The sequence below is a fragment of the Coturnix japonica genome, chromosome 19 (genome assembly GCF_054131305.1).
Source record: "Coturnix japonica strain WE chromosome 19, WE-NBRP24, whole genome shotgun sequence".
Classification (NCBI taxonomy): Eukaryota; Metazoa; Chordata; class Aves; order Galliformes; family Phasianidae; genus Coturnix; species Coturnix japonica.
In genome coordinates, this window is record NC_140681.1 from 11,178,214 (window position 1) to 11,204,892 (window position 26,679).

Consider the following 26,679-nt stretch of genomic DNA (forward strand, 5'->3'; position numbering starts at 1 on the left):
CGAGGCACACACCCACGAGTGGTGGTTTACCATTGCTGCATACGGGGCTGAAGAACCAGCCAGAATAGAAACCAAGAGCAGCAGCACGGGACCTTTACCTTGGGTGTATTGCTCACATCTTAATGGGTGAATCCTTGGTGCTTTCAGCCCGAAGCCAGCAAGCCTCGTGTTGATGTTTCTGCTTATACACTTGTGTATATCGTTATACACAACTCAGCCATTTTTCTCCTCGTGGAGTCCCAAACCCATCCCTGTTGTGGGCTCCATTCCAAGCGTTATCTGCACACAGCAGCAGTGGGGAAACACCGCAGGGCTGCCAAGTGGCTCCGCTGCATGGGCTGCTTCTGCAGCGCTGCCCTCCTGCCCCAGAGCAGAGCGTGCAACAGGGCTGAGGCTGCACCCTGCGCCTGCTGGGCATGGAGAACATCCCCAGCCCAAGTCCTGCACAGCTTCTATTGCTTTACACCCAGGGAGGGACACCAGGCTTGGAGAGCTTTGCTGGTAAGGATGGGATGGTGCACAGCTGGTGCTGCTGCTCACACTGATCTATTGATGTTGTCCCAAGTACAGAGATAGCAAAGAAGAAAATCACAGTGTTATCTTTCTTAATGGATGGCAGCCCTGCAAAGAGAGCCTCAGCCTCCACATGGGGCTTTGGCCCTGGGTCAGGGCAGGGAAAGCAAGCACAGTTCATAGCTGGAGGGAGGAACCACTCCTCCTCCCAGCTCTGATGGGTGGATGGTAACAAGTACAGCACACATATATATATGGATGTCATTACTTATAAGTACTTGCATTTTCACTTTAAGCATCATGACAAGACACAGAAAAGCAACACGCCAGCAAAACTCTGTCAAAAACCCCATTTATTAGCTGATAGAAGCAACCTGCCATTGCCTGACTGAGCTCATAGAAAACCCCACAGCTGAGGCACCCAGCCCCTCCCAGCACCCAAACACCGGGACACACTTAAGGGCAGTGCCCCATTCCTTCAGAGCATCCTCTTGCAGCAGGCAATGATGGATGCCAGCACAGTGTGTTGATGCTGGGCATGGGGCTGCTGCTGCTCAGCTCCTCACTCTGCACCCAGCACCCCGTGCTGCCTCACTGCAGTAAACGTGCTCACAGCCTTCCATTAAAAACAAAAAAAACAAAAAACAAACCCTAAAAACTGGGTTTCTTTTGTTGCTTTTGAGAAAAAAATAGAAAAAGAGACCCAAAAAACCCCAGAAGTGGCAGCTCTTCCCGGCCCTCTGGGTTCCTCTGGGGAATCACAACCTGGGATCCTCCTCGCTCTGACCTGGGCCACCCACTCACAGTGCCTGCACCCAAGGGTCAGCCCCAGGGCTCTGCGTCCCCCCAGTGCTGCAGGACAGGGACGGTGAGCAGCCCCACACTCCTCCCACTGTTGCCTGTGGGCTCCCAGCAGCCGGCTCGGTGCCAGCTCAGCGCTCCACGCTCCTGAAGCTCATGCTACACCCCAACCTGCTCCTCAGACACAGCGTGGAGGAAGTGCCCCAAGAGAGCAGGGAGGAAAGCTTTATGAACACTTCACCTTCATTTGTTTGCTTTTTTGTTTGTTTTCTTCCTCCAGACCTCCTCCCATCAGGGCAGAACACGTTGCTGCCCTCATCTCCTCCAGGCATCCTTCCCTCCCTTCGCTGCCTGCCCCACACACCTCCTTGCTCCCAGCTCCGGTTGCCCTGAGCCTCCTTAACCCACGCCCCTCATTGCACCACGCAGACCCAAGGCCGATCCCCCGAGCGCCGTGTCGAATGTCCCCTCCAGGCAGGGCCCTCTCCTTCACTTCTGCTCTGCTTCATCGGCCACAGCAGTCACCTCGATGGCAGCGGTGTGCTCAGCTGTGGGACCCTCGGAGGGCACGCTGAGCACTGCACCACCACCACCCACATGTGTCACGTTCTGGATGGCAGCACCGAGCCCTGGCAGCGCCAACAGCTGGAAAGGGCTGAGCACCTTCACCACTGTGCTGCTGTCCTGAGCAGTGGCTGCCGCCGTGCTCAGCACCGTCACGTTGGGAGTGTCTGGGTGGATTTCCACTGCACCAGGAAAGGCGTTGCCAGCAGAGGCCAGTACGGTGTAGCCACCCAGCAGTGGGGAGGCTGGAGAGCTGGCAGCAGGAGGTTGGGATGGGGTTTTACCCAGCACTGAGGATGGGAGAGTTGAAACCACTTTGCCCAGAGGCAGGCTGGTGAGCTGGGACATCGGCACGGCCGGGGTGACGGCGATCTGCGCTGGCTGGGACAGCACCTGGGAGGTGATGGCAGCTGGTCCGGAGGTGGCCCGGGTGAGCCGGGGCCGTTTTAAAGGCGTGGGGACAGAGACAGGAGTCAGAGTCATCAGCACGTTGTTGAGATGCTGCGATTTGTGCTTCAGCTCCTTGGCACGCTTGCGGTGCTCATCACACTGCTGCTCCAGAGCTGCAAGAAGAGTGGAATCAGCACGCATCAAGTATCCCCACAGCTCCAGCATGGGTCCCACAAGCACCAGTTTAACACCAAACCTGCTGCCTTACACAAAAATAACCCACACTGTTGGATACGTGGGAGCATACCTGCCAGATCCCGCGTGTACTGCTCCCTGGAGCGATCCATCTGGCACTTGTGGCTGGCCAGGACTTTCTTGACCAGGTCCAGCATCCTGAAGTTCTGCACCACGTTGTTGAGTAGAACAGCGTCTTAAAGGAAGAGAAGACACAGAGGAACACAAATAGTTTGGTAACAAGATATCTGAATGCAAAGGTGTTCAGCTGAGACAGCCAAAGCCTGTGTGAGGGCAACACAAGGAACTGGGCAGAAGTGGTGAGAAAGTACAGGAGGTCACTCCTGGATAAACAGCACTCTCCTACTTAGCAGGGATTGATAAGAAGGTTCCTGGCACAGCAGCTGCTTGCAATGGCCTAAATTCCTTCCAGCTCTAGAGCCAAATGCTTGCCCAGTGTCCTGAAAGCAGCAGGGGAAACCCAGGGCCCAGAGAACCTGAAGGAATTGTGACCACCTCCAGCTCCCACTCAGAGCTGCCCTCCTGCACCAGCACCAAGGAGAACAGGGCTGTCTGCATACACTTATGATGATAAAGTGCAGAAACAAGTTTCCTTTCTATTTCATTTCTGATTGTAACAAGTCTGAGTCATGACAGCTCCCAAGGGACACCCTTAGCCCAGTGCCTGCTGTCAGCTGCTCACCTCCCAGCTGCAGGGGGGGGTCCTGTGCACGCTGCTGCAAACCCCGCATGGTGTCCAACAGCTCCTGGTGGAACTCCTGGATGACATCGTCCAGGAGACCTGCATCCCTCAGGCCTCGCCAGAACGCAAAGGTGTCATCTGGGGGAAGAGAAAGGGAGCTTTTTCAGAACCCTCAGAGGTGGAAGTGGGGTTTTCATGGCTCTTAGGGGAAAAAAAGGAGTTGCACATTAACCGGCTTCCAAGTGATTGTGATGTGCCTTCTGTCCCATATAAGGGTGAGGTCTCCCAGTACCCAAAGGGCAGAGAGAAGGACAAATCCCATCCTGCTGCAGCACACAGAGGAGCCAGGACATTGTGCCAGGAGAGCCCACTCCTCCAGCTCAGGACTCAGCACACAGGTGCAAGGCTGTGACCACAGCACAGTTCTGCCAAGAACCCCCAAGAACGCCCTCAGCCCCACATCTATTTCTCCAGCTCCAATTACTCCAGAGGACCACAGAAGACAATTCATGGCTCTCCAATTAATTTCTTCCCCCCCCCCCCCGGAGAGCCACACCACACTTAAGACACTCCAGTGCTTAGAAACAATTCCATCCCAAGCCGATGCAGCAGTTAAACAGATGGGCTGACACCAGGAGGTCTGAGCAGGGCAGCTCCAGCAATGGGCCCTGCTCCTCGTCCCTGACCCGTCCCCACCACCCCCACTTCTCCTACATCACCCTCAGCCTCCGCCCAGACGCAGCCCTACCTCCAATGCTGGTGGTCCAATCGCCTGCATCCTCGCATGTTTCTATGGTAATTGTAGCTGGGGATCCATTCACTGCAACCAATAGCAGAAAAGGAAAAGGGAAAAAAAAAAAGAAAACCAAGTCCTGATTTTTTCCTGTTTTTCACAGGCTGTTTCCAAGGGATGCTCTCCTTGCTACACTGCTGGAACTGCCCCTTTTGGTTGGGTGGGGCCACTTTCACAGGAGCCATGCAGCTGCGCTGTGCGGCCACAGCTGATTTTTCCACACTGGAGTGCAATACCAAAGGGATTATTTATGCAACCCTTTCACAAGACCAAGAGCGCTCTCCTCCCATCCCCCTCTGCATACACCCTTATTTCTCAAAGCAGTGCTCCAAACCTGATATCCTGGAGTCCCTTCTGGCCAGTTTGCCATCTGCCAGACCCACAAACCATAGGGGTCCCAAAGCTTTGCAGGGGGTGGTTCCTTCCCCACCAAACCTCAGTGGCTTTGTGCTTATTGCAGCATCCCTCAGTAATGAGCTAATAGCCAGGGCCATCATTAACTCATGTTGGCAGCTCACTGCCCCACAGATGTGTTCTGGAGTTCTCAGGGGTGTTTCTTAACTCTCAAAAGCAAACTGAGTTAAGAAGAAGTACTCAGAAATAGCTTCCAATATAATAGTTGCCTGTAATTATAGGACAAATTAAATTCAGGGCTCAAGCTACAGAGCTGCAACGTCATTTGAATCCAGTTTTATAAACTACATGCACGAGAGCAGATACAGAAGCCATTGTATTCCCCTGTTCTCTTTAATCTTCCACCAGACAAAACCCAATAAATAATTCAGCCAGGGAGCCTTCAGCGAGAGCCCATTCATTATTCAAGCTGAAGTCAGCTCCCCAGGAGGGCTCTGACCCTGCACTGCTGGGGACCACACCAGCCCTGGGGGCTGTGACCACTGTGAGACACAACAGCTGGGACACAGCCCCCATCACATCCCCACTGCTGTTTGCTCACTGATCAATTGCTTCAGATTCACAGGACACGGTGCCAGAAGGGCAGCTCCCTTCGGTCATGCAGCATTACAGAGCAATGGGGAGAGGGGACTGCCTCCCTGCACTGAGAGCAATGCCTAGTTCTGCTATGAGAAATCCTGCAACAACGCAAGGGGAAAAGGAGGAATAAAAGCAAACTGCTAAGCAAAATATAGTAGAGAGGCAATCGTAAGGGACGTTGGGTATGCGGCACCAGTTCTGCTTTAATTCTGCAAAGCTTTTGCTGCAAAGGTGCCAGGAATTGCTGCACAGGTGCCAGGAATTGCTGCACGTACCATCTGTGGAAGCAGGAGTGAGAGGGATGTACTCTGTGGAGGTCTGGCTGCTCAGGGACACCCTGGCACCGGTCAGGTCGATCTTGGTGCTCCTGCACGTGTTGGAGCAGACCTTGGTGTGCTGGTAGAAATCCAGCTCCCCAGAGTCCATGATCTTCCTGCAAGAGAGGGAGCAAACACAGGGACATGCTCACGTGCTCAGCTGGAGGAGCAGCTCCTACTCAGGCAGCACATGGAGCTGCAGTGGTAGAGACAAAGGTCTGAGCATCCCTTGCCAAGTTCTTCCCTCCTTACAAGCACCATTCGCTAAGAGTATCTTAAAACAGCAACCACAGCCTGCTCAATGCTGGCCACTTATTGAAAAGACTTATTGAAATGTCCACTTTCTGACAGCAGGGAAACCTTCAGGGTAGAACATAGTGGATAATTCATTCATTCCCTAAGCAAAGTGACCTGCAGCCGTTGCTGTTAGCAAACACTGGGGTTGGGTGGGAGGCCTGGTATGCTAACTCCAAAAACAACACAGCGTGGAGTGGGATGGATGTCCTGCGGCCAAATTTCCTGTAGGGATGGAGACTTGATGGTACCACTGAAACTGATAAACTACCTTGATTTTCTAAGCTAGCAGAAGTTTTAGAGTAAACTTTACAAAACAAAGGTACGTTTGACTAATGCTACCCAAGCTCCACTTGAAAGAAAGAAAACAGAGTAAAATGACTTAAAAGAGAAGGAATTCAGGGAAAGATGCCATCATAGATAAGTCAGGAGGACATCGCTGGCTCCTAGGACCAGCCAATGGGCTGAGTCTCTCTCACCCCCAGGAGGGAGGCATATAGGGTGAGATTCACATAGTTTGCTTCTGACCACTGCTCTGCACATCCCAGAGCCCCCAGCCCTGCCACGCTGTGCCAGGAGCAAGATGAGGGATGGCCAAGGATGCTCTGAATAGGTTCAGCAAAACGCAGCCATGTGGGAACAGAAGGAAGAAGGGAGAGCATTTGCCTACAGCGGGCTGATGGCTTTCAAGGGAAATTTTCCTCAACAGCTAAAATGAGGAGGAAGGACTAAAAAAAGAAAAGAAAAAAAATAACCAATTCTCATGGAAGGATCTCACCCAGCCTTCCTCTTTTTCACAGCTGCACACACAGACTCATGTGCGAAAGAAGAAGTTGGGAAGACCAAAGCCAAGTGAACCCTTGGCATCCTCCCGCAGCCTGCAAGCTCCCCATCACACATCCCTCACACGCCTTATTTCCCCAAGGGCCCGCCCTGCCCAGCACAAGCTTATTACGCAGAACCTACATGGAACAAAAGCTATTAGGAGTAACAAGACTCATGCATCAAAGCAGAAGGACACCGACAGATGCAGTGTCACCCTGTGAAAGGATGAGGAAAGCATGGCAGTCCCCAGGGAACGAGGTGCTGCCTACAGGCAGGGATGTGGGTGTTACTGAACCTGTCTCAGGCTGGTGTTCAAGAACATAGAAGAATTTAATTGCCACAGTTGAGGCCAAAGGAGGTAAATGCTTCCATAAATAAGCTTTGAATAAGCCCTTGGGAAAATATGAAAACCAACAAACTGATCTAAAGCAGCCATAATGCAACAAGAGTGTTAACTCACGAGCAGACCATGCTTTGCGGCCCAAACAGAACTGCACACAATACAGCCTGACCCCTGGGCACTGCAGTGCTCACTTAGGACCTCATGGGAATGCAAAGGGGTTCAAGTGCTAATACTCCTGGCGTTTTGCTGCCCCAAATGATTCCCTGTCCACAAGGATATGCAAAGCCATCAGGTGACAATATCTGGGGTCAGCATTCAGCAGCACATCAGTGCCCTCTGCAACACAACAACCATGTAGAAGGCTCTGTTCCAACCCAGCAAGAAGAAATCCCATCTGCTGCCGTGCAGACTGACCGAAGCATGATCCCATTCATCCGGATCGCCCGCTTCCAGTCCTTCAGAGTGGACTTTCCTGCCAGGTGCACAAACTCCTTGGGGCTGATGAGGTGTCCGTCGAACTGCAGGAGGAGAAACACAGCGTCAGTGAGGTGAGCAATGAGTAACGTTGCTCCTGGTGATGACACCAGGCAAACCTGGGCAGCTCATGCCAGGACTCAACATGTTTAAATAAAGTATCAGCATTGGAGATGGCTGGCAGGCATCCCCCACCTTTGAGAAAACTGTTTTTGGAGCACCACCAGCTCAGAGCTGAAGACATGCAGCTGGCAGCTGCTTGGCAAAGCCTGGGGTACAAGCAGCACACAGCAGTTTGCTGAATGCCCAACCTGCTTGCTTGCCCTGAACAGCAAAACACCTGGGGCTGATGCAGGCGATCTCAAGCAGCAGTGCACAGCTCACTGCCCCAGCTTCTGCAGTGCTGCATGGGGCTGTATGGCCTCCATGGGCTGCCCAGCACAGCCCTGTGAACACAGCCCTGCGTAAGCGAGGAAGGAGAAGCCTGTTCAGCCTCTGACCTCCTGCTACCGAGCACAGCCACTGCTATCAGTGAAACCTCTGACCCCTCTTGGAGCACACCTGCTTGCACGGAAAACCAGCTGCAGGGAGTTGGTGCTGCTGTACCAGGAGCATGTTCTGCCCCTTTGTTTACTGCCCTACACACCCAGCCGGATCTGAAACCATGAGCTGAGCTAAAAGCAACCTCCAGATTCAGGCAAACCCCAAAGTAGTGTTTAATGGGCTAAATGAATAGACAGCAGAAGAGCCCAAACTCCTCAGACTCCAGAAAGAAGCTGTTAAATGGGGAAAGCATCTTTCCAGCCAGGTCTGCTCAGATGGAGCAAGACAAGTATCAGGCACTACACCCAAAACTCTTTCCCTCTCCTAACATGATGTGGTTCTGACTCAAAAAAGCCCACTGAGTCACCAACCCGAGCATAGCACACAGGATGATGTGGGCACAAAGGAGCTCAGGTCCTTCCCAGCCAGGAGCAGAAGCAGGGACAGCCCCACACCCACCTGCACACACTTCACATTGATCCCCGGGCACACAAACTTCCTCCAGATGAGGTTGGCTTTGCTGTCCCCACAGGTGATGGGGTACACGATCTCTGCTTCCAAGCTGTCCTCGTCTTCAGCCATCTTCACTTCTCACAGGGAACAGAGCAAGGGATGGAGCAGAGAGAAATGTGAGCTGCAGCATCCAACACATTGCTGAAGGTCGGGATCAGCACAAGTAGATAACACACAAGGGCCATGGGTGGGAATGCGGTTTTGTGGTCACAATTCACTTGCATGTTGCCATCCAGCCATCCAAATTGCTCAGGTGAAACAGCGCAAAAACATCCATATAAATTATAAATCCTCCCATAGCTGAATGCATGAAATCTGAGAAATCAGCAGCCAGGGCTGCAAATCCAATTCTTGATAACCACGTAAGGAATGGTGGCATAAGGATGACCATAAATTCTCAAATATGGGTGAATGCAACTTTTTAAGGCTCTCCCAGCCCCAGCTGGGTTACAGCCTTTGCTCTCAGAATCCACTATTGTCTGAAACCAAAGCTGATGGAAAGCCAACATCACATCTGTCTGTGGCAAAAAGCCAAGAGCTGGCAAGATCACACGGACACATCTCACACCAGGAGAGGGCAGCAGCGCTCCAGTGAGCAGCAGCAGCACCCAGCCCTCCCCAAGCCCTGGAGAACATCCCTGACACAGAGCAGCATCCCCCATGCTGGGCACCCCACAGAGCACTCCTGATGGCAGAGAGGGATGTGGGAGCACCCCCAGCCCTGCCAGGCAGCAGCAGGTCTCCCCAGCTCTCAGCAGCCTCCAAGGAGCCCAGCCCCATCAGCTGCAGCTCAGACCTACCTAGCACTGCTTCCTTCAGGTGTGTGGATGCTGTGAAGGCGGCAGCGGCCGCAGCAGCTGCATTTTCTGTCTCCAGAGTGTCCTCATTTATGTCACCACTGGCAAGAGAGAAACACAAAATGAAGCTGCGTGGAATTGCTGTCTCTGGTGTGATGCTTAGAGGAGACTGCTTCAGAAGTTATTCCCACAAAATCTGACTCTTCTCCCTGCAGCCGTGGTTGGTACAGAGGCAGGGGATGCAGAGATTCTGCCAGCACAGCTGGGCTATGGGTCAGATTCTCCCTTAGGAGCCTTTGTCAAATTCCCCTAAGGAATTTCTTGGAAACAACACACAGTGCACCTGGTACACAAAGGCTGCTTCCTGCTCAGGGGACCTCAGCATGGCACAAGCAGTGTGCTGCAGATCAACAGATCTGGGAACAGAAAACACAACACAAGCTACAGACTCCCCTGTTTCCCCCTCTTACAGCCCTGCATACATATAGCACTAATATAACACCCCACTTTCATCTTCCCTAACCCAGCGCCCTCAGACCTCTCCAGGAGCTTTGCTGATGGGGTCAATCAAGCAGCATGGAGTTTGCTACAGAGATGTAGGGGAACACACACAAAAAAGGGCTGGTTTTGGTCTTCTCCCATTCCATTCTGGAAGGACTGCAGCAGGAGGAGATGAAGTGTCCCCACCAGTTGCCATGACAATGCTGGGATGCAGCTGCTCATGTCTCTGGGAGGACACACAGGTGGGAGAAGGGAGGGTGAGTGCTGGAGAAGCACTGCACATGGAGCAGAGCCTGCTCAGATCTGACTCTGGTTGCAGCACAGCCACTGCGTGGTGCTCTAAAAGCTGAAACACGATGCCCCTCCCCAGAGCACAGAAATAGCAGGAGCAGGACTCAAATATTTTGAAGAGCAACGAGCAGCTGCTTGCTGCCTGCTCTGTGGGAGCACGAGAACACCTGAGGTGGGTAAAGCTACCCAAAGGCAGCGCCAGATGTGAGCTGGGGGCTTCTGCCTGCCAAAATGGGCTTGGAGCACTAATGCTTACTGGTCATAGAGCAGAAAAGATGGAGGAGAAGAGAAGCCAACAGCCCACGTGTCCCAGAGCTCACTGCAACAGGTGGGACAGGAATTGGGTGCAGAGTACTACCCACGTCACCCAGGCTGGCTCTGCTTTTGGATCAGTGCTGCCCCATCCAGCACTTTATTGATAAGCCCAACCCCAAAGCACAAGCCCTGCTGCACTGTGCCCAGCAGCTGTGCAATAATATCCACTGCCTGGAGCTTAGTGGATCACTGTGAAAGAAACAGGGATAAAACACTGATATAGTTACCGGTGTGTCCACATCCATCCCACCAGGTCCCCTCTGCTCTTACCCATGCTGGGACAGATTGGTGGTGACCAGCACCGTCTTCACCTCCTCCACCCCGCTGCCATCCACTGCCGTGTCTGGTGTCGTCACCACCACCACCTCCTCCATGTGCACACTGACGTCCGGCGTGGCCATGGCGGGGCCGTGGGAGCAGTGCTCTGCAGGGACACAGCACAGAGAGTGACTGCTCTGCCACCAGCAGCGCCAAAGGAAGGGAGAAAACAGGACAGGGGTGAGTTAAAACAGCCTTAGGGGGATGTTTACAGCAGGCCTTGGTATGGGTATATCTCCATAGAGCCACTGACCCCTCCAGATGCTGTCAGCCCCATTGTGCCCCATGGGCAGGGACCTCATAGTGAGCAACCCCAGCCAAGTGCAGGTAGGAAAAGCCGTGTCCTTGCACACTGCCATTGCACAGCACTCCTGGTGCCCAGCTCTGAGACACTCAAAGCAATAGGAGAGATTCAGCCACCATCCAAAGGCACCACTGTGCTTTCAGGGCTATAAGCCTGGTGCAATACAAGCAGCACTGTAAGCACAACTGTTCCACCCCCATACCCCTCTTTAAGCCTCTTCTCATTAACATCTTGCTCTTACAACGTTTTCATTTCAATAAACAAGGAGAAAGAAACCCAATGAATTATTACAGCAACAAGGCACCACGCTGAGCGGACAGCAGGCAGCAAGAAAAGCCAAACCTTTGCTCCATCCCCTCCTTGCAAGGACACAGCACAGCTCTGCAGCTGCTGACTAGGACAGGCTTTTAGCCAGCCTTATCACTGCCCCCTATGATCCATTTTGGGGTGAATCCCCACACTCTGGGGGCATCACTACAGTCACAGAGCTCCTACAAACAGTGACCCCATGCAGGGCTGGGGAAGGGTGGGGGGGGAAAGAATAGCATTGCACCACTGGGAAGCTTTGGGGGTGGGGGGTGCAGAGGCAGCACATGGGGCATGCATGGAGGAGGAAAGGAGATATAGTATGGGGGGTGCATATAAAGGGGGGTTGGGGGTGCAGGGCTGTATGGAGGTGAGAGCGTGGGGTGGCACAGAGGGGGGCTCTGGTCCCGCTGTAGGCCGGGGATGAGGCGCAGTAGCAGTATTAGTGCTGGGGGTGCTGTGTGGGGGCCGGCCGGGCGCTGCCGCCGTCTCCCGCCGTAACGTCCTGACGCTCCGCAGGGACCCGGCCGGACGCGGCGTGCAGGCGCGAGGCCCCGCGGTACGTAGGCCCGAGCCCGGCGCTTACCTCAGGCCGAGGCCCCGCGGCTCCGCTCGCTGCGGCTCCGGGGGCTGCGGCGGGGGCCGAGCCGAGCCGGGCTCGGGGGCGGCGGGTTCGGGGCGCTGTGACGGGCCGGGGGCTGCGGGATCCGCCGGGCGAGCGGCTCTCGGGGCCCCCCCCGGGCTGACGGCGCGCAGGCGCACAGGCCTCGGCTCCGCTCTCGGGACTTATTTAGCGCAGCGACTAGGCCCGAGCCGCCTGCGAAATAAGTGGCGGAGTTGCGGTGTACGCATGCGCGGCTGGGGGTGCTCGGGGGCAGCTGGGGGCACAGCGGTGCTGCACGCTTTGCATGCTGTGCACGCTTTGTTGCAATGGTTTTGCAGCTGTGCACGCTTTGTTGCAATGGTTTTGCAGCTGTGCACGCTTTGTTGCAATGCTTTTGCAGCTGTGCATGCTTGTCCCTGCTCCTTACACAGCCCTGCACGTCCCCCCCGCCCTGCCCTGTGTTCCCCCCTCCTTCTCCGTGCTTTTCCTTCCTCCCCCTGTATGTATATGCATGCTTTTCATGCCTTCTGCATGCCCCCAAGCCGTGCATGAGCCCTGGGAGCTGTGCATGTGTACCCAGCATCCTGCATGCACGCACTGCGTGCTGCCATTGCTTGCAAATGCAGCCAGCATCGTGCATAACCCCCAGCACAGGGCATGGTGTGCATGGGGAGTGTATGCACCTGAGCCAAATGCAATGTGGTGCTGGGCATGTCTATCTTCACACACCCCCCTCCCACCCCACTGATGCATGTGAATGCCCGTCCATGCATTCATTCCGTTTAGAAATGCAGAGCAGTGCTTGCACATGGATTTTGCACCCAAAGCAGCACAGCCAGCAGTGCAGGGAGGTGGTCCTGCCCCTCTGCTCTGTGCTGTGGGATCTCACCTTCAGCACTGCATCCATCTGCAGCACATTGGAGACGTGGGTCTGTTGGGATGCATCCAGAGAAGGGCCACAAAAAGGCTCCAAGGGATGGAACGCCTCCACACGAGGACAGGTTGAGAGCTGAGGCTGTGCAGTGTGGAGGGTGCAGGGCCATAGGGAGACCTGAAAGTGTCCCTTCCAGATCCAAAGGGGCTGTAAGGGAGGGGGCAGACTCCTCCATGCAGGACATGCAGTGCTTCAAGGGAGACCCCAGGATGCCACCAATGAGCTCCCAGTGCCAGGGCTGTGCCCACTCCCCCAGTGTTCACAGCCCTGCAAGAGCTGTGCCACAGTGCTCTGCCACCGACCCTGAGGTCTGAAGAGCTACGTTCTCTGATGGCTGTTCCTCTGTCTTTATCAGCAATGCATTATCAAACTGGAGATAGAAATGTGTGCTTTGCACCTGGAGAAGACAGAGACTGTGTCTGTGGGGGTGTTTTGTGCAGCTCAGGACACCTCTCCTATGGGTGTCACCTCCTCAGTGGGTGTCAGAGTCTCACAGACCCATAGCTTGGCTTGGCACCATCATGTTCCAATGCTGTGGGCAGGGCTGCCACCCTTCAGATTTATTTTGCTTCTCCTCAAATACCACCAGATCACCCAGCAGTGGTAACTCAACCACCAGACAACATAAAGCTGCTTTCCAACATAAACCTCCCTCCCATCCCCAATGGCAGTGGTGCAATACAGAGAGTGGGCCTGTGGTCTGTGATCTCCTGGGAAGCAAAATCTCCCTTTTGCTGCAAGCTCAGCTAGTGCCGAGGGATAGGATTTTTACATAGGATCACCACGTTGTTACAGGCCCCCATGCCTGGAGCTGCAGATAGAGAACCTCCGAGCACTGAGCTGCACTGCGTTCCCAGTTGGGTTCTTATCTTCCAAACTGCCAAGGTCACACTGCAAAAATAGAAGTGCTGTTTGTGGGGATGGTGGCATCCTGTGCACATGGGATGAGCTGTGGTGCATCAGCCCCAGCATTGCTCCTGCAGGGATATGGACAGGGCCCCAAAACACAGGGATGCTGCTTTGGGAATGTTCCTTTGGAGCCAGAGGGGCTGGGAGTGGTGGGCTCTGCCTATTCTGATGGAGGCTCACTAAGGCAGCAGTGCAGATTCCTCAGGGCAGCACCTGAGGGAATCCCAAAGGGGCACCCATCTGAATGCTGCAGCACTGGGGATGCTTTAGGAGTGTCTCACTCTGGGGTTCTGTTGGGATGCTGCCCCAGGGTGGGGGTAGGAGGGGGGGCTATGTTGCCTTTAGGAAATATTACACAGGAGGTGGAGGGTGTGGGGAGAGGGGAGAGAGTGTTGGAAAGAAAAGCAGCTCACACATTTTCCAGAACTGGATTTATTGTATTTGCAATCATCTCATAACGTTTTGCTCATCCTCTGTTACTGCTGCATGCCCTCACCTCTAAGTGCAGGGCTCGGGGTGGTACCTGCATTTGAGCATTACTTTTCCTCTGAGAATGGTGAGAAAGGATGGGTTCAGTTTCTGCATCTTTTGTACAGGTGCAAAGTACTCGTTGAACATACAGAGGCTTGGATTCTGTTTTGTAAAACCTTCAGGTTCAGGTTCTGTTTAATGCCTTTTATTGGTATTCCCACAATACACACAGGAGCCTTAGAACTCAAACAACCAACTCACGGAGAGAGATGGGCACACGTGGGGGTCACACTCAGTTTCTTTTTCCTTCCTTGTTTTCCATCATCTCTTCTCTCACACAACAACCACCTCCAGCTCAGAATGGTTCCACGGTGGGCTCTGCTAATGGGACCCCCAACCCCTGCTTTGGGGTATGAGAAACCTCCAGCACCATGAGCAGCCATTCCCTGCCTCACTCCCAGTGGCACAACAGTGTGAGTGCAAACCCCATCCCCATGGGTGCAGTTCTGCACACACAGAGTCCTGCAGCGGGGCAGAGCCCACACCAGGGATGCTCACCCCCAGCTAACAGGGCAGCAATAGCAGCTGGCCGCAGTGTAGGGTTCACATGATCATGAATTGTCCACAGAAGGGTTGACTCAAAGGTAACCCCACGTCTGGGTTATGGCACAGCAGTTGTGTGGCTCAGGGCTGATGAGACAAAGAAAGGCTCAGCCTAGCAGTGGTGTGAGGGGCAAACCACCTTGGGAGCACCCACCCATGGCACGGCAGGGCAGCACCTGGCCACACACGTGTGCCAGTCCCTGCTGTCACCAATGCATGGCTCAGCCTGCAGCAGTGCATCCTTCAGACACATCTTAACCCTCGTGGCACGGCTCCCCAGGTTCACCCCTGAGTGAGCCCCTTCCTTGCACAGCTTCATCCCGCTGAGCCCACAGCACCTCACTCTCACCCCTCAGCTCAGGGCGCAGCCCTCACACACTCACTGATGCCAAATCACAGATGGGAGCACAAACACCTTGTGCCATCCTTGGGCGGGTGCTGCAGCCCCGCTCCATAGGGAAGGTGCTCATCTCTCTCCTTTAGGACTCCTGCTCATGAGTACAACATTTCGGAGAATAATCATCATCATAGTAATAATCATAGTACTAAAAACAGTATTTACAACAAGCTCCAGGTCAGAAGTACACACCAAGCAAACACTCAGCACCACAGAGAGCAGGACGGGGTTAACATCTCGCGGATACTTCCTCAGGTCCCACCAGCGTGGGACACAGACATGGGACAATTTCAACCCTTTCTTACACACAAATATTTTGCTTAAATTACTTTTAAAATTAGGTTTTGTTTTTATGTTTTTAAACATTTTTCTTTTTTTCTCTCTTTAATTTCTTGTCACTATATGGATGAGGTGATGCCGGCGGCGACGCCGCGCTCTACAATGATGAGTATCTAAGACAGCTGCTACTATAAACAGATCATTGGCTACTGCTAAGAAAGTCAACCCTCGGTTCTGCTCCGGTTCCCTCTCTGCCCCCAGCACTCCGCAGTACCCCAGCACCGGGGGGAGCCCTTCCTGCAGGAGCAAAGATCCCCCCAAATGCTCTATGGCTGCTGAGGGGTCGCTCCCGGATCCTTGGGGACTTGTGGGGAGATCAGCAAAGAGCTCAGGGTTGGACCCCCAGCAGTGCTGCCCTTTGGCTTTTTGGTGGGTTTTCTTTTTGGTTTGGGGTTTTTTTTTTTTGGTCATAACCGTTTGTTTTGTGTGTGTAATTAAAGCACACCTTAGACAGAAAACATCAGGTCCTAACCGAGCCAGCATTGCTTTTCTGGAGAGATGGAGAGGGAAGCGCACAGCCTGTGGTGCAGATGGTGTTACTGTAGAATGGCTTGGGTTGGAGGGGACCTTAAAGATCATCCCCCTGCTGTGGGCTGGTTGCCCCCACCAGATCAGGCTGCTCAGGAATCCATCCCATCTCCAGGGATGGGGTATCCCCTCCTGCTTCACGCACAGCACAGGGGACCCCAGCAGCCCACCCCCTGCATGCTGCCCTACCCAAAGCACAACACCAATGCACAACACGGGGGTACCCTCATCACCTCCTGCCCCAAATCCCACCACAGACTGGGATGGCTGCTCAGCACTGCATCCCATGCACAGCTGGACCCAATTCAATGCAATGTTTTGGATGCAATATTTCCTCTCAGCTTTTCAAGGCAGAAGCAGAGTGGGTGCAAGGTCCCATGGGCACAGCCCTGCAGTTCTGGGACTTCAGCTGCCTCCCAAAACCATGGCTTTAGCAGTCAGGGACTGTCAGCCACCTGCCTGCATCACTCTGCTGTCACCTACCACTGTCACATTGCATATCCTGCACTCATCCCTACCTCCACCAAGAGACAACATTAGCTTAAAAATAGGCTTTGAAAAGCTAAAGATAGCCAAGAAATGAGCGTGGGAACACACCTCCTCACCCTTCCTGCAGAACTGCTCCTGCTCAGCTCCACCTCATCCAGTGCTGCTGGTAAGTCCTTGTCCCGAAGTGCTGCCCAGGAGCTCCCTGTTCTCAGCATCCACTGAGCCTCATCCATCCTTGGGAAGAGTGATGTCCTCCCTGCCAGCAGGCGGCCTCACCACCGTGTCCTGTCCCTACGTTCAGAGGGGGTCGTGGAGGGCTGGCAGGCTGCAGACTGAGGGCCCTCCTGGTGTTCTGCAGAGCTGAGGTGACAGAGCCCTTGGGGGGCAGGGGGCTCAGCCTGCAGCCACCAGGGATGGGGGACAGGGATAGGGATGGGGAAGGAGACATGGATGAGGACAGGGATGGGGCTGGGGAAAAGGATGGGATTGGGAACATTCTATGACGGCACCAAGCTCTGTGCTGAGAGCTTTACATTCCCATTTCCTATTTCCACACTGGCTACCAAAGATCCACCCAAGATAAGGCTTGCTGCCTACCCTGGCTGCAGGGATGGCTGGGAGCCACATGGCAGTGCCATGCAGCCAGCCTGGCTGTCTCCACTGACACTCTGCTCATTGCTCTGCTTACACACAGAAACGATCACTCCTTGTTATCCTGATACTTAGCTCAGAGCAAACACCAAGAGTAGTAAAAGGCCCCGGATAAGAATTCTGTATCTCTGTGACACTGCTGGTTGAATTTATTAATAGCTCAATTTTTACACGAGTTTAAGAAATAAGTTGTTTTTTGTTTTTAAGAAAAAAGGACAAACCCTCCAAAGAAGCTGCTTGATTGACTGATCTCTATTTCATGTGAACTAGCTGCTATTCTGCTGAGAGGTCCCTACGACCTGTGACTCCCCACAAGCACCAAACGATTAAGGATGCAGACAGAGAAGCGTGTTGCTGGGGGGACGAACACCAGGGGATGGGGGGGGGGAGGATGGAGAACCAAACGCTGCATCTAAACAAACAAAATAAAACGTGTCGGTTGGTTTGTTAACAGGAATCAGGTGCTGGATGTGTAGAAAAGCCCTTTATCCAGAGATCTCCTCCCGCTGTTCCTTGTTCCTGCGCACTTCAGCTGCATGCAGCTCCTGCAAAAACAAGAGAGAGGACACGAGGTGGTCAGTCCTCAGGGCAAGCTGAGGGTTGTGGGTGAGCAGTGAGAGAGGTACAGGCTAACAGTGTCTGCTCCTGCCTGCCCTATTTTCCTCCTGTCCTGCATGCATGGTTTGTACCAGTCAAAGAAAAGCTATGGGGGCAGTTTCACATCAACACACCCTGAGGACAGGGGCATTCACCTGCAAGAAGTGAAGCACTGCAGGGCAGGAGCACATCTCCACATGGGTCCCCTCCCACTCAGGATATTCTATGATCCTATGATCCTGTGACCTCCCCAGACCCCACAGCACCCACCCATGGGTGCCAGCACCCCTGATACTCACCTTCTCACGCAGCCTCTCCCGCAGGGCAGCCAGGTGCGCCTCGCGGATCTCCCGGCTCAGCTCCATCTTGTAGTTGAGCTTCTCCTCAGCCAGGCGGCTGAAATTGTTGTTCTCCTCCAGTGCCTTGTGCAGCACCTCCCGCTCGTGCTCCCGCTTCTCCGCCAGCTGCTTCAGCACCTGAGCCTCCTGGGTCTGGTGAGGCAATGGGACAGAACCCCTCAGCCTTGCTCTGGACCCCACAGAGCTTTGCTGACCACCTCCCTCCAGAAGGCATTCACAGTGATGTGGGAAATAGCACAGGCAGCTGTCATAACAGCAGGGCTTGAGGCTGATCTGGCTATATGACCAGCTGCTAAATCTCCTGCATCAGCTGCTAAGAACTCCCCATGACCTGGCCATGCAAGTGAGATCATACAGGGCTACATACAGCTGTGCAGTTTTAGGCACAGAGGACAATTATGGCCACCACATCCAACTTCCTGCCTAAACCAGGTTGCAGAACTGCATCCTCCCCATGTCTCACCTGACTATGACTGAATAATATGTGAGAACAACATCAGCAGTCATTTTAGATTGCTCCTGATCTGCCATTTTTAGAGTTTGGGGCAATGTCTATTGCTGCTTCAGGGCATCTCATTACCTTCCTCCTCTCCTCTGCAGCCTCCAGCCTCCTCTGCAGCTCCTCCAGGGACAGGTCCTTCTTCTTGGGGGGAGAGGAAAGGATGGGGCTCTCAGGAGACAAATCTGAAGGAGACTTCAGGATCACCTCAAAGCTCTGGCCCGATGCCCTCTTATCCAGCTGCTTCACCTCCATATCTAGGTGGGAAAAAAAAACACAAACAAGAGCTCACCCCAGTAGGAACTGGACAGCCTCTGGGATCAGTTCCTTTAGGGAAAATGTGAGTCATATCTACACAGAATAAACTGCAGAAGGAGGCTTGGCAGAAGAACCCTGGGCTGAGGTGGGGATTTCTGCCCCAGGATGAGAGTGCCCACACTGGTACCAAAGTGTCAGCCACAGCATGTGCCAACAGCTCTGCAGCTTCTGTGGGAGCAAGTTACGTACCTCCATACTGGTAGATGGTGTTGGGGTGCGGCTGGGTGTGGAAACAGGAGCAGATAAGGGAGAGCAGAGACAGCTCCTTCATTTTCTCCTTGTAGGCTGAAAAAGAAGAAATAGCAATGACAAGAGTCTGATGGCAATAGTAGCTCCTTTTCGTGGAGAAATGAAGCAAGTAGGCACAGGGAAAAGCATTTACAGCTACCAGCTTCTGTGGAAGACTTCCAGGCTGCTATGGGTTTTCCAAGTGTCCCCAAGGAGTACTAGAGCAAACTAAATTATCAGCCAGTGTAGCAAATGTCATAGGAAGACACACATTAGGATTCTACCATCTGCAGAGCTGTAAGTTGCTGTGGAAAATTTTCCCACTCAGGAGCAGACACGCTATTGCTCTTGTAGTGAATCAGAAAAGGACAACTGTCCAAACACATTCTCCATCATAGTTCCAGACTCAGAAGCCCACTAACACTTAGCAATATTTCTTAACCCTCAGCAACTTCCTGACATCAGGATCAAGAGGAAAGTTGCAGTCAGTTGTGAGGAGAACTTCCAACTTCCCAGTGTAAGTCCTTCACTGCAGGAGCAGGCAAGGGACAGCACAGGTGGGTTCATGTAGTCAGAGGTTGATATTGGACTGCAGTCACAGTAAACACTGTCCCCATGGCTTTCTGCAAAGGATAGGGAAATACATGGTCCCATCAAGCTCTGCCACTGTGACCCCTTAAGTTTGCTCAGCATTCCCACAGCTGGAGGATGCACCGCTGCACCCTCAGAGATAACAAGTGCATGCACTGCTGCCCTAACAACAGCAGGGCATGCAGCTTCTCCTCTGCTTTCCCTTTGCTATTCTGGTTGGGAAAAAAGTGAGTCTATTTGCATACTATATCTCAGCATTTATTTGCCCTCCCAACTACAAAACATCATCCTATTTAACACCCTCCTTTGGCTGACCAGCAGTCCCTTCAGCTCAGAACTGTATTGAACTTTTCCCAGTTCATGATGCATTCAATTTTAATGCCCTGTCCAGCTTTGCTATTAAATGCCAGATAGGAATAGTTTACATCAGCAATCCAAGCAGGACATCTTTGATTTTGTTCTTAATGGAAAAGACTTTGGAAAGCCTCAGAGAGTGCAGCATTGTACTAGAAGAGCAGCATGCATCAGTTAAACTACTATATCTCATAATGTGCTTCCAAGAACCCAGAGGAGGATCCCTGGACCCAATGAGAGACATTACCACTTAACAGAGAGCACCAAGGTCCTTGCTTTACCATTATGTGTGATTCTGGATGAAGCCAAGACATTAAGCAGATGTGCCACGTTGCTGACCCACCAGTTTAACTCCTAGCACTTATTATAAACCACAATGCTTTATATGTCATTACTTGAACTTCAGTAGCTCCCCAGTTCTGATTTTGTGGTTTTCTGTGTAGATGAGTGCCCGCTGCAGCCCTGCATTTCAGGAGGCCTATTGTAGTGATTTCACTTCTTAGCAGCTGCCTTCGTTCCACTGGGATCTTCCCTGTCCTGCTTCCCTTCTGTAGCACAAACTGACCGTCCCTCTCTGTCAATTAAAATGAAGAGGAGAGAGGAGGACAAAAGGACATCGCTCCACTGAGCTGCGGCAGTGCTTTAATGAGCCCTGGAAGTGCTCTGCGTCCTTCTCCCGGAGCTGGAGCCAGCAGCTGCACCCCGGCGCCAGCCGTCAGATGCAATTAACAGCATGTGGGCACATGGGCCGAAGGAGCAAGGCTGAGAGCTGACAGCCCCAGAGACCGGCGTGCTGAGGGGTAAAGAGCCAAAGAGCTCCACCAATAGGGCAGCCCTCTGTGCCATGGAAATCCATGGCAACTGCACAGCTTGGTCCGGGGGAAAGCAACGGGAAAGGGGCGAGAACCGCCCGGCCCAGCCGGAACACGGCAACGTGAGGAGCTGTCCCTTCAGCACCACCACCCCTCCATCCCCGCTATCAGCCGATGGAGCTGTCCATTCAGCACCACGCCTGAGGCCCCGGGCAGCGCCAAGGTTGGGAGTTTCTGCGTGAAAATAGGGAAAAACCGAACCTTGGGAAGAAACTGAGTCAAAGGAGATTAAATCCAAGGTCTCTTGAAGAAAGTCTTTCAATTTCGGTTGCATCAGAAAGAGAATGCTTAAAGCTCTCAGGGCAAAGACCACAACTGGAAACCTTGCACTCATCAATTTGCCTCAGGAGTGTCTACATTCATATTTACCAATAGATGTAAAGTTCTGAGGGCATATTTATGTCAGGATGAATAATCCCTGAAGCAAGAGAAGACAGATGGTTGGCCAGAGTATTACATGCAATCAGCTCCTGCCAGGAAAGATCATGTGCCTTCCAGTGCACAAATTTACATATTTCAATAACATTTAGACCAGAAAAGCTGGACTTTTTATTTAATCAGCCTGTAAGGTGGGGCAAACATTATTTTTGGTTTCATTGGACTTTGGGTAGTTACTAAACGACAATGTTATCTAAAAAGGTGCAGTACTTCCAAATATTTATGCCCAGTAACAAGCATGGTCTGATTCTGCTCTGTTTCAATTCCACTGCACACACCATTCAAGAATTAATCTTAATTAAAATGTTTCATCCAACTTTTCTCAGCATTTTCCATATTGCACGAACAAGATTACTTCCTCCCCTTTGCAAGGAGAACAAGGCAGATTACCAAAGCCTCTACCAGCCTGCTATGAAGTGAACATGCTCTCAGCTTCCTTCCTCTCCAGTGACCCATTTCCTGAGCTCCCTCTAGTGCTGCACAGTACATAATGCATCCTCTTATTCCTACTGCTTCCCGTGAGCTCTACACACAGCATTTGTCCATGTAATGTGTTTATCTTCAAGTTAAGCCCCAGGGACACCATCCAGTTGCTCCCTGAGTGGCTGTGAAGCAGGAAATGGAGAAGTGACTGGGGATGGGAGCAAGGTATGAGTAACATGAACCATCTCTCTCTGGTGATGTGCACGGACCACAGGGTTCTCCATATCCAGCCCAATATTGGTCAAAAATTCTGGTTCTTTGCTTCTGGACCAGATAGAAGGAAGCTGAAGGCTGTCTCATTAGATGTTAGATGTATAATGATGTCCAGCAAAATAGAACAGGGGTGGTAAGGCACAACACCAATACAGTGTAAATCATAATGAGCCAGAGGCACACTGAAAATCATTTGTATGAATTTGGAGAATTAAAATGGATGAGACCGAATGAGCTGTATTTGGTAGCAAGGTCAAAGGAAGGTTACTAGATAAATCACTCCCTCTCTAATGCTGGAGCAGGTGGAGTGTTTTGCAGGAAAATAATCAGGGAAACCTCCCCTTCTTCTGGCTGAGGAAGGGAGAAGGGTCCAAGCAGTGCAGCAAAGAGCCAGCAGCCTCAGCAGGTTAGTGAAGGGTCACCAGGAAGTAGAAGAGTATGGGCTGGGTTGCTTGCTAAAGCAGATGAAGAAGCCAAAATGGAGGCAGCTGTCCCAGAGTGTTTACAGGTTTGGGACAAATGCAGATTTGGATGGTCAGGGTTGGATAAGACAAACAGAAGCTGCTATCAAATAGCTTGGAATAGGACAAGCTGTTCAAAGGACAAAGTCAGGAGCTCAGTGCCACACTGAGCCACAGGCAGCCATTTGGTTTCTTTGGATTTTAGTTTCCTTTTCCTTATCCGAGGATTATTGTACTTGCACCTTAGACAGAGATACTATTTGCATAAACACGTTCAGAGAACACAAGATTCTGTGGTATGGCACTAAACATGTAGAGGAACCTCAGAAGAATAAAAGAGCTGTTAGAAAATATCCTGGTGAAAAAATATCCTTCACCACTTGGGATGTGCCAAAGTGCTACAGCACATTCACATGGTCTTTGGTTGCTCTCTAACTCTTCTGTATTTCTAAATCATAACTGAAGATATAAGCAGCAGTTTAGCTCCCTTCTGCATAGGAGAATTTTGAGATGTCTGAGGGTCAACCCAATACCAACATGGTGCCACCAATGAAGATATGGCTTATATTTTAGAAAGAAAATATATTATCTAAAGATTTAGATCCGTTGCTTGAGACACAGCTGAACAATTAAATTAAAAAGAAATGCCTGCAAGGGGTTCTCTTGGCCTGCAAAACTGATGTCCCACTAAAAGTACCATAATATCTAAGACAGACCATGTGCACTCCATCAACAATGGAGAGAGAAAATAAATAGTGATTTGTTGAGAACACTGCGATGGAGAAGAGCAGCACAAAGAGCCCTGACTGTCTCCAGCAGTAGAAATGAAAGTATGAAGCAATGCTGCTTGATGTCCATCAACACCATTCAGAAAAGGGAGTAAGAGGGCAACCCATGCCCATGTCAGGCCACAGAGCTCTGACGTTTCAGTGCAGGAGGGAAAACTCCAGGATCCATGAATGCCAAGCAGCAGCTCCTCTCAGCTCCTCCTTCTCAGACACCAGCATCCGAGAAAAGCCCATGGGGCTCCTACCTTACTGCATCATTTCATAATCTCTATGGAGGAAGCTGGTGCTCCTGGCTTCTGCTCAACCCAGACAACTACACACAACGGGGAAAGCTCCAGCCCTATAGAGCCCCACAGGATCCCATTAGGTGCTGCAGGAAGCATGAAGCTTTGTCCAGCTGCTGCAGGAGGGTGTGTGGGGCTCCGGCCCTGCAGCACTGCAGCTGAACCTGCACTGAGCATGTGCTGCTGCTCCCTCCGCTTCTGCACTAGCAGGCACAACCCTGGCCAGCAAAAAACGAAGGTGGAAGCCAGTGCCAGCTGCTGGGCTGAGGGAAGTGAGCCCTGTTTCTTACCATCCCGGCAATTTGTTTGAATAAACCCAAGAAAATCTTCCCAAGGGGGAATCAACCCCTGGGCACCAGCTGCAGACAATTGTAGCTGCTTTCCCTGCAGCGTGGATTAGTTTTGGCTGGGGATAATGAAAAGAGAAAACAGGATCTTTTTTTCCCTTGTTTTAAGGAGCAGCTTGCCTTTTTTCTCTTGCTTTTCCAGTCTGTTCCTGCTATGGAGACAGCAGCTGGTGGGAAGCTGCTTGCTGCAATGCTGGGCGAGGCTCAGCCTTGCTCTCCTCCTGCCACAGCCCTGCCTTCCAACCCCCTGACATCGCTTCTCTGCTTGCAGAGAGCCACAGAAAGCAAGGTTTTGTGAAGCACACACTCCTGCATGATCTGAAGTCTACCCTGGCAGTAAAACTGCATCTTCCAGCAGGTGAAATGTGCTACAGGCATGGGGCTGGGAAAGCAAGAATGCACCAAATGGGGGATGCATTCAGAACCTTGCCCACGCTGGGTTAGCTGCACCCTTGGTGTGATGGCCGATCAGTCTGCTGTGTCCCCACGAGTGGATCCATGCCCCCTCCCCAGCTGCAAACACCCCCAGCCCCATCACAGGGTGGGAGCAGCTGGGGGAACCTCCCAGAACACCCCGGCTTGGAGACACTTGCACAAATGCATATAATGGCTGAAGATTTCCTACCACTCAGACACCTTTTGATGTTCTGCTTCCCCACCTACATCTGCACACATAGCCCACCACACCTCACCCGCCCCACAACACCTCCCATCTTCCCATCCCTTTTAAAAGGAGAAAAGAACAGAGAACACCCAGAAGGACCCAGCAAAGGGCAGGGGAAGAGGCAGGTACGTCTGCTGCCTTCTGCCTGCTTCTCTGCCACGGAGGGGGCACAAAAGCACTCCCCACATTTCCCTTTTGTCTTCCCTTCCTATTCAGCCCCACACCCCAGCCCGGCATGGTTCAGCTTCACCCACCCAAGCCCCTCTTTATGTATGTAAATGTTTTCTCCAGAAACTTCTATTTATTCTTTAAGGAAAAGATAAAGACCCCCTGAACACACCCACTGTCTGTTGTATCAATGCAGGATTTTCCCCTCTGCCTCATCTCCAGCCATTTCAATCCTTGCTCTCCAGACCAAAAGGACAAGGACCACTTTTAGGGGAGCAGAGCCCACTCAGAGCCCCAGTGTTGCTGCAGGAGGAGGGAGGGAGAGAGAGAGAGGGAGGGCGGCTGCCCTGCAGCACTGCTTCACCAGCGCCATCAGAGGACCGCTCCCCTGGAGCATCTCCTGATGAAAGAAGCACAGGGTGGGGAGCTGGGAGAAGGCACAGCAGTGCGCCCAGGTTGGGATTAGGCATTTTTTTTAAAGGGATGTTGTAAGGAAATGCCATTTTGCATTTCTCTGCATCCAACTACACCCCATGCACGTTTTTTAAGGGGAATAAATAGAAAGCTGCATCACACTGCGGAAATAACCATTAATTGGCAGGCAGCATCGTCGGATGGTGCAAAGTAGCAGCAGCCATCGTATAAATAGACACATTTATCATGGGTGGATCGCTATTAAAATCAAAAGAGCACCCACTGCCTCGCACCAGGGGGTGTGTGCTGGGCGGTGGGGAACAATGCATCAAAACCAGCACAGCCCAAAGAGAACAAATAAAACAAGAAACCTCCAAATATATATATATATATATAAGAGAACAAGGGTAACTATCAGCCCTACCTGAGACGGTGCTGGCCATGCTGATGGGTACGGGGAGGTAAGGTCGGAGCGGAGCGCCCGCAGCGCGGGGATGGAGCGGAGGGACGGGAGGATCCGCGGCGGCGGCAATGAGCGACTCCGGCTCCTCCGGGCTGCTTTGACGGCGGTCCCTCCCCGTTCACCCGCTGCCAGAACTGCGGAGCCGGGAGGGGGGGATTAAGGAGGGGGGGGGGGAGCAGACACACCCAGCTCCGGCAAAAGATGGCCTTCCCCCGCGACTGCCTTTCTTGTCTGCTGCTCTCCTTCCCTTTTATCTATTGAAAGCAAAACCGAGCAGATTTGTTGCTGGTGGTGTTTTTGGTTTTTTTTTTATTCATTATCTTTGTTGTCTTTATTATTTACCTCTTTTCTTATTTCCTTTTATTTCATCTCATTCCATTCATTTCATTTTTTAACTGCCACCAAGGGCGGCTCTGAGCTCTGGTAATGAGGAGGATGGGGCTCACAGCCAGACCCCAAACACTGCTGCATTCTCAGCCAAACAGTGCAGGGAAGGACGGGGGGTTTTAGGCACAGTTTGTGCACCAGGGCACCAAAGGGGCAGCAGTTAGGGGTGAACATGCTGTAAAAGTAGATGCAGAAGAGCAGAAGAGAGCCTTCCAAATCCAGTGGAACTTTTCTGTCTCTACATGTGTATGTATTAATTATTATTATTTCTCAGGCATCAGGACATCTTTGTTTCTTCTCTGGCCTAGAGGCCAGCACACCTTTTGCAGCATGCCCCCCAGCCACGCTCAGGACCACAGAATCACCACTTTTTCCTTCAGATGAGCTTTGCACAGAGCCCTGCAGCCCCCCACACAGCCCCCGGTTGCAGCCCCCCCAGTGCACTGCAATGCAGGCGCTGCCGAGCCCCCCCAGCAGCTGCAGGGATCCATGGGCTGCTCACACTGCTGCAGGCAGAGAGGCTGCAACAGGGATGGGAGCTACATGCAGTGTCTGCTGAATGCCCTGAAAGACTCAGAGACCTTTCTTCCTCTCTTGTCTCCCAGTCTCCAAGTGCCCCATTCCCTCAGTGCTGTACATAAAATGAAAAGCTTTATCACAGAAAAAAAAAAGTCTTAAGTCTAATTCAGGATAA

At 52.3% G+C, this 26,679-nt stretch overlaps 2 protein-coding genes across 5 annotated transcripts; both read right to left on the minus strand.

Moving 5' to 3' along the window:
• Positions 1-848: 848 nt before the first annotated feature.
• Positions 849-11,857, minus strand: GMEB2 (glucocorticoid modulatory element binding protein 2). 4 transcript variants are annotated; one of them, XM_015881928.3, is made up of 10 exons: positions 11,719-11,857; positions 10,475-10,628; positions 9,101-9,198; positions 8,247-8,374; positions 7,185-7,288; positions 5,267-5,424; positions 3,954-4,025; positions 3,206-3,343; positions 2,576-2,698; positions 849-2,441 (listed from the first exon to the last, which is right to left on the minus strand). In XM_015881928.3, exons 2-10 carry the CDS (start codon positions 10,603-10,605, stop codon positions 1,804-1,806), a joined length of 1,590 nt encoding a protein of 529 aa, XP_015737414.1. In that variant the 5' UTR covers positions 10,606-10,628; positions 11,719-11,857; the 3' UTR covers positions 849-1,803. The 4 variants fall into 4 exon arrangements, with proteins under 4 accessions (XP_015737414.1, XP_085376623.1, XP_085376621.1 ...); XM_085520497.1 differs by having other exon boundaries at positions 8,247-8,369; positions 11,719-11,855; XM_085520495.1 differs by lacking the exon at positions 3,954-4,025.
• A 2,138-nt stretch (positions 11,858-13,995) lies between these two features.
• STMN3 (stathmin 3) lies at positions 13,996-25,718 on the minus strand. Its single transcript, XM_015881997.3, has 5 exons — positions 25,560-25,718; positions 19,020-19,115; positions 18,594-18,769; positions 17,954-18,145; positions 13,996-17,602 (listed from the first exon to the last, which is right to left on the minus strand). The coding sequence occupies exons 1-5, from the start codon at positions 25,576-25,578 to the stop codon at positions 17,543-17,545; spliced, it is 543 nt and encodes a 180-aa protein (XP_015737483.1). The 5' UTR covers positions 25,579-25,718; the 3' UTR covers positions 13,996-17,542.
• Positions 25,719-26,679: the final 961 nt, after the last annotated feature.